Source organism: Manacus vitellinus, unplaced genomic scaffold (assembly GCF_001715985.3).
Source record: "Manacus vitellinus isolate BGI_N305 unplaced genomic scaffold, ASM171598v3 scaffold_0_pilon, whole genome shotgun sequence".
Lineage (NCBI taxonomy): Eukaryota > Metazoa > Chordata > Aves > Passeriformes > Pipridae > Manacus > Manacus vitellinus.
In genome coordinates, this window is record NW_021938789.1 from 36,770,549 (window position 1) to 36,785,731 (window position 15,183).

Below are 15,183 nucleotides of genomic sequence, written 5' to 3' on the forward strand. Positions count from 1 at the left end.
GAGCACCTCCTGCCCCTCCTTCTGCACTCACCTTGGTGTCTACCTTGTTCTTCCCATGTTCTCACTCCGCTCTTCCCAGGCTGGAATTTCTTCTGCACAACAATCTTCTTTTCTTAAATATGTGATCACAGAGGCGTTACTATTACTCCTGATTGGCTCAGCCTTGGCCAGCGGCAGGAAGTCCATCCTGGAGCCGGCTGGCATTGGCTCCATGGAACAGGGGGAAGCTTCTAGCAGCTTCTAACAGAAGCCACCCCTGTAGTGCCCCCCCATCCCCTGCTACCAAAACCCAGCCACAGAAACCCACTACAACCTGCCATCAGCTGTAGTATTTTAGTAATAGAAAACTCACTATTTAATTCAGCAATGTGTACATTCTAACATTTATTCTTAATTCAAAATGCCAATCATTTTCCATATATTTTATTTCTCATACTTACCTGGCTGAGCTAAAATGGGATGAACTACAGTCAGGTGCACGGGGAAGGCTAGCACAAGTCCTGTGAACTGCAGTCCTACTGAGTTTTTGCAATTCTAGCTAACTATTGCTGGCATGCTAAGTACACTGGACCTTTCAGGATTCAGCCCTATAGTAGCTGTCAGAATAAGTTACATCAGTTGAATAGAGATTTTGAAGGAAAATCTAGTAAACCTCTTCCTGAGGGCTGCATAATATTTTGTAATCCCTGTTATTTCACTGCCTGTAAAAAGGTACAGGCACACCAGAACAAGGTTGTTCTCTTCATTTATCTCTTGATGCTCTCATTTGCTATTCAACAGCATATCACTACAGTTATTCATGCTATTATTCTGAATTGCAGATTTAAATTGTTCACTTTTTATTCTATGTATGAATAACCCAGATTTGACTATGTATGAAGAATTCCAGATTTAATAAGATTTATTTGTTTGTAAGCATGTTTTTCCTTGAAATTTTGCTTCCTGTTTCTACAGGAAATGAAAAATCAGCAGACTATACAACATGTATTATGTGCCTCTAAAGGGTGATAGAAACGTATTTTTCATATGCACTAAATTGAGCTTCCATTCTTTGTGCTCAGTAATCAAGAAAAGAGAAGTGAAAAAAATATAAATCTGAGTGCTTTATTGGTACCTCCTACTTTGCCCTTCACAGAAATGGACAATGATATGAATTAATAATTCCATGCATGAAGATTATATAGAAACAAGTAAGGTAATCTTATTTTACCTGAGGACCAAAAGGAAAATAAAATTCCTAAAAATAATTCCTTTTCTCATTTTCCAACCAGCTCTTTCAGCAAATACTTTGGATGAAAGAGACTGTCAGAGAGATCATGAAAAGCACATTGAAAGTTGTGCATCCATCATAGAAAACATCCTGTCAACAGTTTTCTCATCTTTAAATCTATTGCCCGTTAGCTTAAGTGTCCAAAAATGTAGCTGTTCTAACAGCTAAACAAGAAGAAATGAGCTATGTAGCTATGTAGATCTATCTACATAGCCAGAACTAAACATATGCAGAACTCTATAGATTAAACTCCCTGCCCTAAATGTAATCTAGAAACAATGAAGTGACTAGAGCCATGGGAATAGCAAGTACTGTGTTGCTCATGGTCAATGCAACTCAAAATACAGTCTTAGCAGCCACCCAAAATATATAACAGCAAATACCAGCTGTAACTCCAGGGTAACAATGAACAAACTCAAAAAAACTACATTGCAATTCCTCCTAGGGGAGGTAAAAAAACGTGTTTTCAGCTACAATATCAGGTTCAAAACTACAGGTTTACTAGTACAAATTAAGATCAAGAACTTCAATCTAATGAGAAACCCTGAGGTTAGCACATCCCAGAAAAAAAGGAGACCTGATTGTGTAACTGCTTCTCTTTTCACATGTTAAAAAAATACCCTTCTCACCTTGGCCCCAACTTGTTCCAAAGATAAGGCAAAAAGTCAGCTCCTCTTCTCTACCATGCTCTGAGCTCTCAGACACTCTCACTTGATTCTGCACCACTGGACTACTCCAGCTGAAAGGTGGAAGATCAGCACAGCATCCAAAGCACCATACAACCAGAGTGCTTTAACCCACTACAGCTCAGAAAGTAGCTTCTGGCCATTAATCCCATTTCCTCTGCCTCAAGAATGTGGTCGGTCACTCAAGAAGGGAGAGGAATAGTTTTAGTTTAACTATTTCAGTTAGAAGCTTCTAAATAGCAGCTTTCTGTCTCTTGGGCTGACTTGATGTCTGTTCCATTAGGTTCTGTTACCAATTTCATTGTTAGGCACCCAATTGTCACCCCTCAGTGTGGGTAACACAGATGCCTCCAGCTCTGACCTATTCCTGGGCTCTTATATTCTCCTAGTTTGTACGCATGACAGTGTTACACACAATAGTTTTCAAGCCACTTTGGGGACTGGTCTGTATTGGCGTACTTTATGGAAGAGAATTGGAGATGTCACCACAGCTAGTACGGACTCACAGCAAGTATATAAAGCCACCATGGATTACAGAATGAGGAATTCCCAGAAACAGCAGAAACAACATAAACTGAAATGTGCATATCTGCTCCTGGCTTGAAAGTCTGGAAGGATGTGTAGGACAAATCTGAAGTGCATGAGATTTTTTTTTTGTCAAAACTCTCCGACAGCATATCAATGGTGAGGCACACCTCTTCCTGGCCTGTCAAGTTACACAGTCTCTCCTTGGGGTGTGTCATGCACAGCTAAGAAACTGCTTTGTAACAAAATGAGATGTCTTGAGTTCAAGTATTTTAAGCATTCAGAAAACCAACCAAACAAGCAAACAAAAAACCCACTTTCCATCTATCACCCAATGGATCCATATCCCAAATAGAATCAGTCACTGGGCAAGGAGTTATTAAACTTGAACCTTGAAACCAGAAGAAAATTCTAATGAGATAAACTAGGGTTCCTGAAACAGATATTTTTGGTACATTTAACTGGTCGATTAAATGAAATGAAAGGAAGAAAAACAAAAAGTCTACAGAAAAAAATCCAGAATTTTTCTTAAACTGGAAAAAAAAATCAGACCAAAAACAAATACAGTTAAATTACAGTGCACTAAACAAAAGTTGCTAAGTAATTTGTAGTGATATGACTAGGTTAACCATGTTCCTGCAAACATTGCTAGCTTTCTCAGGAAGTTTCAAAGGATATTTAGTAAATCAGACAATTTAAAGGCACAAATTTCTTGCTATAGAATGTGTCCCAGTTAAATAATCAGCACAATTACTTTTCACAGTCTATAATAATCCAGTAGTAGCAGCACTCATTTTGGAGAATTGTTTTAAGCACTACGAGAAAAGAAGGGAAAAAACCACCAAACAAATAAAAGAAACTTCAGAATAAAATCTATATTGTTGAAATTTATCACCTATATGAAGAGAGGAACAAACCCAGTGAACATTTTTCCTAATACGTTTGTTTGTTAAGGTAGTCAATACTTAGTTTAGAAAATGGCCTCTACGTATTGCAACATACACATCTCAAGATGTCAACTAAATACTGTAAAAATTGAACACTTCAAGGTCCTGGAATGTAAGATAAAGCCAGAAACACTGGCATAGGAAATCGTGATTCTGCATACCAGAAAATGGAAAGTAATGCCAGCAGTCACAACACTGACAGAAACCCGTATTCACAAGTTGAAAAGAAAGCCAGAAACAGTTCCACACAGAAAGGAAAACAAAAATCCTGAAGTGAACCATTTTTTTTAATCTCCAGAAGGATAAAACTAGATGTAATAATGCTGAAGGTTCTTCAACATGTTGGAACAGACATATACCATCCTTGAACCTGTATTTATTTGGGATGTCTAAGTCATGACCTGATATGATCCATGTTTTCCACTACAAAAAACAACTAACTCTAAGAGTACTTATAAAAATGTCAGTTCCTAAAAGTCATCTAGGTCCTTACAGACTGATTCTTTTCTCATGAAACTCAGTGCTAAGTGCACGTACCAAGCACTATTTCAGATGTTGGAGTATCCGAAGGACCTTCATAGGCTGCTGGATGTGCCACAGAACTTACAGGGCACTCACATTTTCTGGAGGTGCCCCTTGAGGTCACACAGGATAGCATAAATATCACAAACTGCATCTTCAGATAATTAACTGCAAGTGAATTTAAAGCGCCTCCACAAGTAGAGACATTGAAGAATATATCACAGTTTTACCACAGTGAAACAGAAATAAAGAGATGAGCTCAAAGAAGCACTAAGTGCTCCACTTGCTAAAAAAAAATCAGCATTTGCAGCCCACAGATGCTTGCTTACTTTTATAGCAGAAGTATGCTACTCAGGTCTATGAAATCAAACTAAAATACATTTTACAGCAAGTAAAAAACAAGTTAAGAAAATATTAAAATTTCAAATTTATGCAAAGGTTTCACCAAAAAATAACAACCATGATCAAATGGAAACAAAGGAGAGGAATAAGCATTGTTTTTTCACTTCACTTACACAAGCATAGAGTAAACCTTTCCTTCTTTAGCTAATGTATTTATACTGAGTTGAAATGGTCTAACAATTTTTCTAAGGTTTCCATACTGAATCATGACACTTAAGAAATGTGTACAATATTTAGAAAACCAACAAACCAATCAAACAAACAAAAATAGGGTTGTTCATGAGCATGTACCATAAAGTTTGGAAACTATTCTGTAGGTCCAATAGATGCTCAAACGTTACTGCCCTTTTTAGGAATTGTTTAATCCTTGCCTCTTTTCATATACAAAAGAATTTATTCTGAAAAATTTATACAGAATTTTTACAGAAAAAAAATTATACAGAAAAAAAAAGAATTTATACAGAAAAAATAACTAATCTGATTTTTGGATCTGGTTTTGTTCCTACTACCATGGGCGGAAGCTTGACCATTTATTTGGCTGAGTGAAAACAGCCTGGCCTTACTGGTCTGGACTCCACACCACAGAATCAGGTTGCTGAATACATCAACAAATCCGATTAGCTAGTAAAAGGACTGCATGACTTTCCAGTCATGACTTTTCAGAATTTCAGCATGATCCACTCTCATAAAATGAAAGCACCTTAAGATGGGGCAGATGTAAGGCTATGAGTGAAATTAAAACCACACTTACACTGCAATTTATAATGTACAGTGACTCATATTCTCGTCTTCCTGATCCCTAAAATCCATCTATTCTTTAAATATAATAAAATTATGTATTTGCAAGGATTCATTTAAAATGGCTTCAAAAGTTTAAAGCTGTGTATAAATATGACCAATTAACATTTGTTGACTGAGCAATTGTTTAAATTAATATAAGTGAATTTTCCTAACACTTTTCTTTTTCCTCTATGCTTTATTGTAACAACAAAGGACAAGAAATTGTCTTCCTGCTCCCAAAAACCTCAAAGTTACTTTCTTCCTTCCTGCATCAGGAAAAATGTAGGATTACTAAGATTTTTTTCACCAAAAATTAATCCAGGCAGGAAAAAGGAAGAAGGGTGATAGACAGAAAGAGATTCTGATGTCAAAACAAAAAATGGCCCAGGACTAAGGGCATTCAAGTGGAAAATGAAAGACAGAGTTAAAATTCAGGTCCTCTGCCTGACATGGACAACACATAAAATAACTGTGTTCAATCCTGTATGATTCTCCTAACCACTGTAATTCCAGTGTGGATCAATTCTGATTTTACTGTAAGTAACATTGGTGTAGTTTATTTAAGCATGTGCTTGGTATGCACAAGCCATGCCAATTATTTACTCTGCTTTATAAATATTATACCTGGAATAAACTCCCAGATATCAGCAGGTCTGCTCAAGGTACAGATACGCAGAACATTTTGCTGCTTGCAGGAGCCCAAATTTGTATGAAGAACCCCCTCTGAGACTGTAATAGTACAGTGTAATGGAATTTGCTACATTTATATAAGGGGGAAATAAAAAAAATATATAAATCAGCATTTTGGCATGGGAGACATTTTGTCAAAAACAACTCATAGCTAGTATCACAAAGAAACATTTTGAGCGAGCTAACCCTCAACAACCTCAATTTCAAAGATTTATGAGATTATTGAACAAATTACTCTGACTTGTTCAGAGCTGTACAGTTTATTTCATCAGCACACATTTGCAGACATTCTGAGATAGTTTACACATATACAAGGAAATGCAATACATTCAAATAATTTAGATACACGTTGCACAGGATGGTAAACCACATTAGCCTTTTAATTTTATGAATATAAACCAGAGTCCTACAACCACCAAATACATTCACGAGGCAGAAAACCAAAGAAAACAAATCCCTTCTCCACGCTGGAAAGCATTTGCAAGACTGTTCTGCGAGCTCTCTCGCCCTGTTGCTGACACGAGCCCGGAAAGCATAGAGATGAGAAAACTCTCCGCATTACCTAGCAGAGTCCTATTTAAATTATCTATCCTATCAAGTGCTTAGAAAGAAGCTGGTGTTTGTAATCTTCAAAGTGTATGAAAGAAAATCAGTTCACACCACCTGTAATAAACAGAGGCATCTTTTCCAGCCCGAGTCATGTTTGTAAACTTCTAGAATAAATTACAGGGGTATGACAGCTTTAACCACGGCAGCCTGAAAAATTGCAGTATCAAATCAATTATGTTTTTTCAATATTAACTACCTGAAATTGAGATTAAACTGAATAGGTGAGATAGCATAGTAAACATGTGTTCATACATCTATTTTGAATATTTCATACAATTAGCCGCTGTCCCTTATTGAGTTTTGAAACTCTTCTAAGAGTTGTATGACTACACATTTATGAGTCAGGGTCAATATGAACATTTTACTGAATTTTGCCCCATTCTTTTTCATTGGAAGAATCACTGGGGAAAAATAATGCCCATTTAAAAACACAAATGGTAAAGTACTCTTTCTTTTTAATAGTGAAATGCAAGCACATTTACCTTCTGTCGTTAAGTAATGAAGATGCTATTTCCATGTGCAATAGAGCCCAGTAAGTCCTAGATGAAGTGACTGGTAATTCAATTACAGAGGCAGCATTCCAAACATACAAACAACCACACACTGATTTAAGATAATGAATACAGATCTGAATACTTTTTCTCTGATATCAAATAAAACAGTAGATTAGAGCTGAAATAAAACCTTTGTTTTGCTTGAGACTGTCACCTTTATTTGAACTGCATGTAACATTTCAACTCTCAAAAAAACCCTTTTAATTTCTTTGATTCAGGTTTGGGAGCAGGTGGTTGGGGACAGGAGTAGCTAGAGCTGAACCACACCTTGTTGCAGAATCACAGTGAATATCTGTCTTGTTAAAAATTTTTTTACACTTTCATAAAGTGACTAGCCATAGTTAAATGATGCATCAGTATCTGTACATTAAATCAGATTTAGGACAGGAATGTTAACTCTCTATAATAATTACCTACATGAGAACTCTGGGGGAAAAGGTAAACTCCCTATAAATTGTGTGATTTGAGAAATTTTCTTAAAATAACCACTAAAAAAAAGAAAAGAATAATCAAAGATTTGTGGTGGAATAGTTGTTAAACAAGGGGGCACAGCAGTGTTGCATTAGATAGCAAAAAATGTTCTGTGGTGGTCCTATATAAAGACAGATGAAGAAAAATAAGCAGTATTTCAAAAGACATCTATATCACTCTAAGTGCACACAAATAAACACAATAGCTGTATTTTAAGCACAGTTATTGATTTTAAAAGGTCCAATATGAATTTGTTCAACATGTGGTTATTTAAAACCTGCTTTTGCTCCTTACTGTTGATCTGGTTAACAATATGCATTCACTATGTTTATCTGATGATTTTAGTCACTCCTTATTGCTTATCCATATACATATGGGTATATGTACATTACCCATATACACACAGAGAGAGTTTGATATAAACAACTACATATTTTACCTATTGGGGTATCTTTTCAGTGTTATTTTCAGTTTGACCTGACATTCCATGGCTTGAGTTGTTGTGATGCTGTTTCCAGAATATGAACAGGAACCTTGAAATAAAAAATTAGTAAGTGTTCTGAGACAATCCTCTTCAGAAAATAAATTGTTTAACCAACATCCTGCTTTTTATTTATCTGACATTCAAAATAAAACACTGTTCACTATGTTAAGTACATATATGTGTACCTTTATATATACGTGTGTGTATACACACATACATATCTATCCATATATGTATACATTTATGTTTACTATGGGTTCTGTCCTCTTTTTAGTTTTCCAAAAATTATTCCTATCAGCACATATAAGAAACTAAAATTATATTTTCCTTGAGAAAATATTTTTAACAATTCAGTCATATTTTCACAGAAGATGCCTGACAAATTATGCTATTTGAATTTTCAACATAACATATAGTCTTTACCTGTTTATTACATTTTCAAGCCAGTATGTTCCCAGTTATTATATACTTTCCTAGTAATTATCAACTGCTCAAAAAGGATTATTTTCTGTTGAACATGGCTTAATTCTCAAAAATATTTTAATTATGAGAAACTTGAAAAAAGAACCAATGAAATTGGCAGTAACAGCATCACTTAATGCAGTGGTGCTTGGTTTAGGGTGCATAACATACACTGGATAGTAAAGGAAGTCTTATGTATGCAAGGAGTTAAGTGCATCCCCAACTATGAGCAATCACAGCTATCAAAGTCAGTGTAAATTAAAACTGTCATTAGCATAAATAGAAAAAGTTACTACATTTTCATATATTAATATAAATAAAATCGTATATAAACATATTAATATATTGAAGAGATTGACTGATAATACTGTTTTATTGAACAGCTTGATTGGTATATTTAAGGCTTGATTGACATGCTACTCACAAACTACTATTAAATATAACTAATTTTCAGATTTTTAAGAGTAAAATATATATTCATACTATATTCAAAACTGTATGGTAAATTATTTCAGATATATAGAGAAAATTAATGCAATAATCACATAAAAAAAAGTCTGAAAAGTAAAGTAGGCAAGAGAAAACCGTCATATTTGTAGCTGCCCCCATTCTGGATCACGGCTGTGTGAAAATGATCTGTGAGCCAGACACAAAGATGCACAGCCCTGTCACAAAATAAATACTCCAAGTTTCTTCACAAATAACTCTCAGGAGCAGAAGAATGTTTGCTACAGAGCTAGATTTTGAGAGGAAAATGTTTTGAGAGCAACAAAAGCACGAGAGTTCCCACTGCAGGCTACATCCTGGTTTTATTGTACCACTATTACTGCAGAAACCCATCTGATCTTGACCATTTTAATTACAAGGAGTCACAGAACCTATTTCACATCTGCTCACTGAGCCTGAGAAATGTTTTATAGTGAAAAGGAAATGAAAAGGACCAGGAATACAAATGAACTGAAACACAGGCAGCTAATAAATTCCTCCTTTCCTTAAAATCAGTTCTAGTTCTAGTAATTTATTGCAAAATACATTTAGGTTTGGTCCACAGTAATTTTAATTGAAATAAGTATGTCTAAATTTCTCCCATCCTTAATGCTAAAGGATATTTTTTTTCATTATTCTTTAAGCATTTTGCCAGCAGTGTGCTGAATGCTATTCAATTCAAGAATGAAAGCTATAGCATTATATTCCAAAATGGCTGGGGAAACCTTTGCCATAACTCTCAAGTTGCAACATGCTAGATATTCATAGGTTTTCAAAGCTGCTGGTTGAAGATATAATGAAAGGATCTAAGGTTTATGCATGAATCAGCATCCCCTTGTCACAATGTCATGGTGCAGTGATCCCTGCAGAGCTGTAAGACTTGATTTAAAACAGGAAAGCTCAACACTGGCTCTTGAGCCAGCAGGATTAAACATCCAAGATTGTACATATATTACATCTGTGCTGAAACTACCGTACGAAAAACTTGTTACACTTATGGCAGTTTTATAGTACTCCATAGGAAACATCTCTTTAGGCGACTCCCAATATCCTTTCAGCGCTAAAATATGTGAGTACACAATATAACTACCCCTGTAGTTGTTGAGTAGGCGGATTTAAGTCCAAAGGATTTCATCTTCACCAGTTTCCTCCTTTGTTGTTTTGACAGAATTAAGAATTTTTTAAAAATTTGATGTTGCTGACAGTCAGCACTTCTCCAATTATACTAAGACTCAATCACACTGCGATGAAGGACAAAGTCCAGTGGTTTGGACACCTTCCAGTACTGCCCTATGAATTACCTCCAGTGCTGTAAGTTTGCTCCACCTGTTAAAGCCAAAGAGATTCTGTTAGAGTGAACCCCTTTGTTAACATTTGCCTTTATCACCTAGACTGTAACTCCCTGAATTACCAAGAATTGTCAACCAGGGCTAAGCCTAGCCCATTTCTGTTGAAGGGTGAGACAGCACTCATGGCAGTGAACATTGCTCCTAATTGTGCCATTAGTCTGAAAAACACCTGTACCACCTCTCAGTCAAAACCATTAAGCCTCCTAGTGACACTGACATGTGAAGTGTCAAACTGCAATTAGATTCCAACAGCTATTCCCGATGACCTGTAGACACAGCTTTGCAAGACTTGCAACAGTCCAACAAACTAAAGCAACTATTTGTTGTGGCTATTTTTCGAACACATATAATTTATATATGTTTCTTTTCTGGCTTAAGTGAAACCTTGGTCAAAATCGGTAGTTTTGCCCCAAATTGATGTTACGTGACATGTCATGACACGATGTCATGGCGCACATATAAAATTCCCACTAAAAATTCGTTATGAAAAGGGGTACAGCCAACTGTCACCCATATCAGGGTCTGGTATTGACATGTGTCTCCACCCACTCTACGTCCCCTGGGTTGCAACCAGCGCGGAGTCTTATGGTGGCAGCACACAAAGATCGACCCAGGCTTGCCCCTGACTGGCAAGGAGGTGTATGCCCCATCCTGTGGGAGTCCCTTAAGTCGACAGCACTACCTCCCAACCTGCTGTCAGACTGTACACAGTGTTTCCATCCCGTGGGTAAAAGGCATTGATAGCTCGTGACATGAGCGCCACATTTTAACGTGAGCGCCACATTTTAATGTGAGATACTATCAAGCAGGAGATAAATCCACTCGACAGGGAGAGAATATTCATAATTCCCACACCGGGGTTGGTGTGGGGCTGGCTACCTACTCGCTGCGTGTCCACTCCTCTGCTACACCCGTTTTCTGGCCACCTTTAAGTGACTGTGTAGTCTTACTGTTTCAAACATTCCTCAGGGGTACATGACCATCATCCCCTCCTTTTTTAAGTTTAGGAACCTAATTTAAAAGTAATACCAGCAATACTACTTAATCTAAAAACTGTTGGTCCATCAACAAACTCCGAGCAAGCACTGATAATTAGTTTGAAGAGTCCTTTATGTAGTTTTACAGTGGGCTTTTGGTTTGTTTGTTCTTAAAGCAGATAGAGTTGTATGCTGTTTCTCTGAGGCGACTGTGGGTGGGAGGGAGGAAGGCTGAGCCCCAGTGGGGTGGCACAGTGGTGCCCTAGGCACTGCAGGTGCCAGGTTGGGACCGGCAGCTACCCCATCTGGGGTGCAGGGCTGCATCCTGCCTCTCCCACACCATCATCCTGAGCTTCTGCAGCCTGAAACAGGGCTGGCTCAGGGGCTTAAATCAAGAGCCAAAATAATTCGGTGGTCGATTTGGGGCAGAGAAAGGTCATCACTTCTATTATGGTATAAGCCTGCCACTACATTTTTGTGAAGGAAAATCACCTTGCTAGAGTGAAATACCTGGGTAAATACTGAAGCATTTTCCATTTCGTATTATCCTACATTTCTGTGACCTTCCTTTACACCTGCATTGTTTGATAGTGCTGGTTTTGGACACAGATTCTTTGCATACTAAAAGAAAAAAGAACAAAAAAAACCCCAAACAAACCAAACCTCTCCCCCCCAAAAATCCTAACAAAACCAACCTGCAGAATGTTTAGAATTTCAAATGAGAATAAGCATAAAGGGGACAAAAAAAGATGGATCCTTCTTAACCATTTGTGAATGTAGTGCTCTGCAATCAACTCCTAATTCTACTTGTACAGCAAATATCTGTCTTCAGAACTCCTTGTTCTCCAATAAAACCCTCTTGGGAAGGTAAATGAGGAGATACCATACATATTTTTAGCATATGCTTCACTAGTCAAATCCAATGCACAAAATGACTAAACCACCAGTGGTGACCAAGGTGACAAAACCCACAAGTACATATTCACATCTTAATTTGTTGCTCTTCAAACTGCTTGAAAACTGAAGCCTTGGACAAGGTTCAGACAAAGGGAAATCCAAAACATGGACAGTATCTCCCTTCTGCTGGAAGTTTCAAAGTCCACCACTGCAGTCTACAGCCTACACATATTATCTGAGTATTGTAAAGAGTTCTCCAAAGACAAGACAAAGGCTAATGCAAGCACACAAATGCTGATTAAGAAAACTTGACAGGCTTGGACAAAAAAATATGCAACCTTGACCTTCTCAAAGACAAGGTGGTAGTGCTTGTCTCTAATATTAGTAGAAAAAAAAAAATCTGCATTTGGCACAATTTTCAGGATTTCATTGTCTTCAAAGAATTGAGAAACACAGAAAAATCCGTAACATTTTTGCAGATTTCCATCTAGATTGCTACACTCACTTCATGAACAGGCCCAGTAACATAATCTGCAAACAGGGACCACATGCAGTTCTAGTTGATGTAAACCACCCCTACCTAAGAAATCGAGAACTGTCCAAGCAGTTTGCGAAGATTAACAACGTAGCATTACTGTGGCTGATTACATGGTCTGACCTTTTCTGCCTTCAGCTATGTATGCTATATTCTATCCTCACACATTCCAATGAAAGCTCCTTGCGTTGAGCTCTTGTACCACCTACTCCAGCGTCTGTGCTGAGCCGCCCCTTTTCAGCACCACCGCACCTACCATAACGTAGCTGAATCGGGGAAGGGAGGGGGAAAAAAAATTGTCTCCAATGGAAGAAAATTGCCCCGCTGACAGCCCCCAGATTCAGTGTCCCTTACATCTTTTTTCCCAGGAGGCAGGGGAAAATGCCTCAGGGGAGCGCAGCACGGGCGGCCGACGAGCCGCGGCTGGGCAGGAGCGGCCGGCACGGCACCAAGCGGGCTCCCCACTCCTCGCTGCGCTCGCCGCTGTAGGGACCCCGGTTTCGCTTGAAACGGACACGTGTGGCAGGGAGGGCAGCGGGGGAATGCCGGGCGCCCCTCCTCGCCCTGGGAACGCTGGCCTCAGCTCACCGCTCTTCACCACCGGTACGGGAAGCGCCCGCAGCCCTCGCTGCCCCTCCCACGCCTGGCCAGCCCCGCCGCGGGGTCCCACGGCACCCGCCAGGCCGCGGCGCGGGCAGCCGTCGAACGACGGGAGCAGCAGCGAACATCGCTGGGTCCCGCCGCCCCCCGAGGGTCCTGTCTTCGCGCTACCACGACGCGCTGCCCCGCCCCGCCTTCCCCATCGCCCGCCGATAACGCATGTGCCCCGCGCCCGCGGCACGCGTGCGCTCGCCCGGCCTCGCCGGGGGCGGAGCCGGGGCAACGGACCCGCCGGCAGAGCCGCGGGGCGGCGGGCTCCCGGCGAGGCCGACGGGCGGACAGCGGCCTCCCACGAGCGCACCAGGCGGGGGTGAGCGGGCGGCGAGATGAGAGGATGGAGCCCGCAGCACCGTGCGGCGTAAAATGGCTGATCGCCCCTCAGCCGCCCGCACCGCACCCCCTCGGCTGCTGTCGGGAGGGGGCAAGCGGCCCGGCTCGCGCCGGTAACAGGTGGCTCCGCATCCCGCGGCAGCCCCGGGGCGGCGGGGGAGCGCTGCGGGTCGGCCCCGGGCCGCGCAGCCTTATGTAACGTGCGGAGAGAGCGCGGAACCATTTTACACCTCCCGGGGCTGGGGGGGGCACGGAGAGCCCGCGCCCCGTTCCCACGGGGCCGGGCGCTCCGCACCCGCCCGGTGGCGGTGCGCCCTCCCCTCGGCCCGCACGCCCCCGGCACCGCACCGCCGCGCACACACACACACACCACACACCCGCACACTGCCTGCATCCCGCATACACACCCACACACCCACCCTCGCCGCGCCGCCCGCAGCCGCCCGCCCCGCCGCCACGGCAGGCTGGCGGTGCCCGCTACTCACAGGCGTTGGTTACGGCGAAGCTGTTGGCCACCTCCAGGTTGTCGATGTGGGGAGTCAGCCTGAACTCCGAGGTGGAAAACTGAACCATCCCTACCCGAAATGCGCTGTACTCCTGATCGGCGCCCCTCGGGAACAGCCCCCCTGCAGGGAAACACACACGCGTCAGGCGGGCGGGTGCCCCGTCTGTGCCCGGCGCGGGCTGGCTGGGCTGGGGCTGAGCGCCGGTGGGCGCCGCTGCCGGAGCGGCCCGGCGGCGGGTCCGACCCGCGCCTGGGGGCGCGGGGGCTGGGTGGTGAGGCGGGGGAAGGCGAGGGGACTCGCTGGCGCCTGGCGGGCACCGCGGTGGGACTGGGTACGCGGCGACATGACAGGAACGCCCGAGTGACACTGGTGGGGATGAGGGATCGGGAGATCCGCTGGCAGAGGGGTCCCCCCCCGCATGCGGGCACCTACCGATCTGTATGCTGTTAGAATTGACCCCCCAGATCAGTCCCCACAACACAGGAGCCAGGAAGACAGAAATATGCATAATCTTTTGCATTTCCAGGAAAAGTAGAGCATCCACAAAGCCACGGAAACAGCCTTTTCTTCTTCCTCCTGCTTCTCCTCCGCGGAACGCGCTCGTCAGCAAATTAGATTCCGTGCGCTCCGGGCGAAGGCGGCCGGGGAGCAAGCCGGCCGCGGAGCGGGAACGAGGCCCCGGGGCAAGACGCAGGAGAAGCCGCCTTGTACGAGCTGCCGCCGCCGCCGCTCCGGTGCTGCTGCTGGCTCCGGCGCTAAGCGGGATGGAGGGGATGGAGGGATGGAGGTGGCCGGCAGTGCCCGCTGCGCTCCCGCCGCCGCCCGGCCCGGCGCTGCCCTGGCACGCGCTCGCCCGCGCTCCCTCGCACTCAACGGGCGGCGGCGCACCGGGGCGAGGCGGCCGGCGGCGGCGGCGCCTGCGCGGTTCCGAGCGGCGGGGGGCGCGCCCGCCGCGCCCCTCCGCCGCCGCGCCCCGCCCCTGCGCGCGCCCGCGGCGCGCGGCCGCCAACCTTCAGCACCGCGGACAGCGGCCTCGGATCG

General features: G+C 42.6%; 1 protein-coding gene across 5 annotated transcripts in view; it reads right to left on the bottom strand.

The window, feature by feature from the left end:
• The window catches only part of GRIA2 (glutamate ionotropic receptor AMPA type subunit 2), a 95,521-nt gene extending 80,740 nt beyond the window's left edge, over positions 1-14,781 (bottom strand). For all 5 annotated transcript variants that reach the window (XR_001920498.2, XR_001920500.2, XM_018071323.2 and 2 more), the window contains exons 1-2: positions 14,575-14,781; positions 14,122-14,262 (exon numbers count right to left, since the gene is read on the bottom strand). Coding sequence is in view for 3 of the 5 variants with exons in the window: in XM_018071323.2 (XP_017926812.1) it covers positions 14,122-14,262; positions 14,575-14,662 (229 nt within the window). In the remaining 2 variants the exon portion in view is untranslated. The remainder of the gene's footprint in view (positions 1-14,121; positions 14,263-14,574) is intronic.
• Between the last annotated feature and the right edge of the window lie 402 nt (positions 14,782-15,183).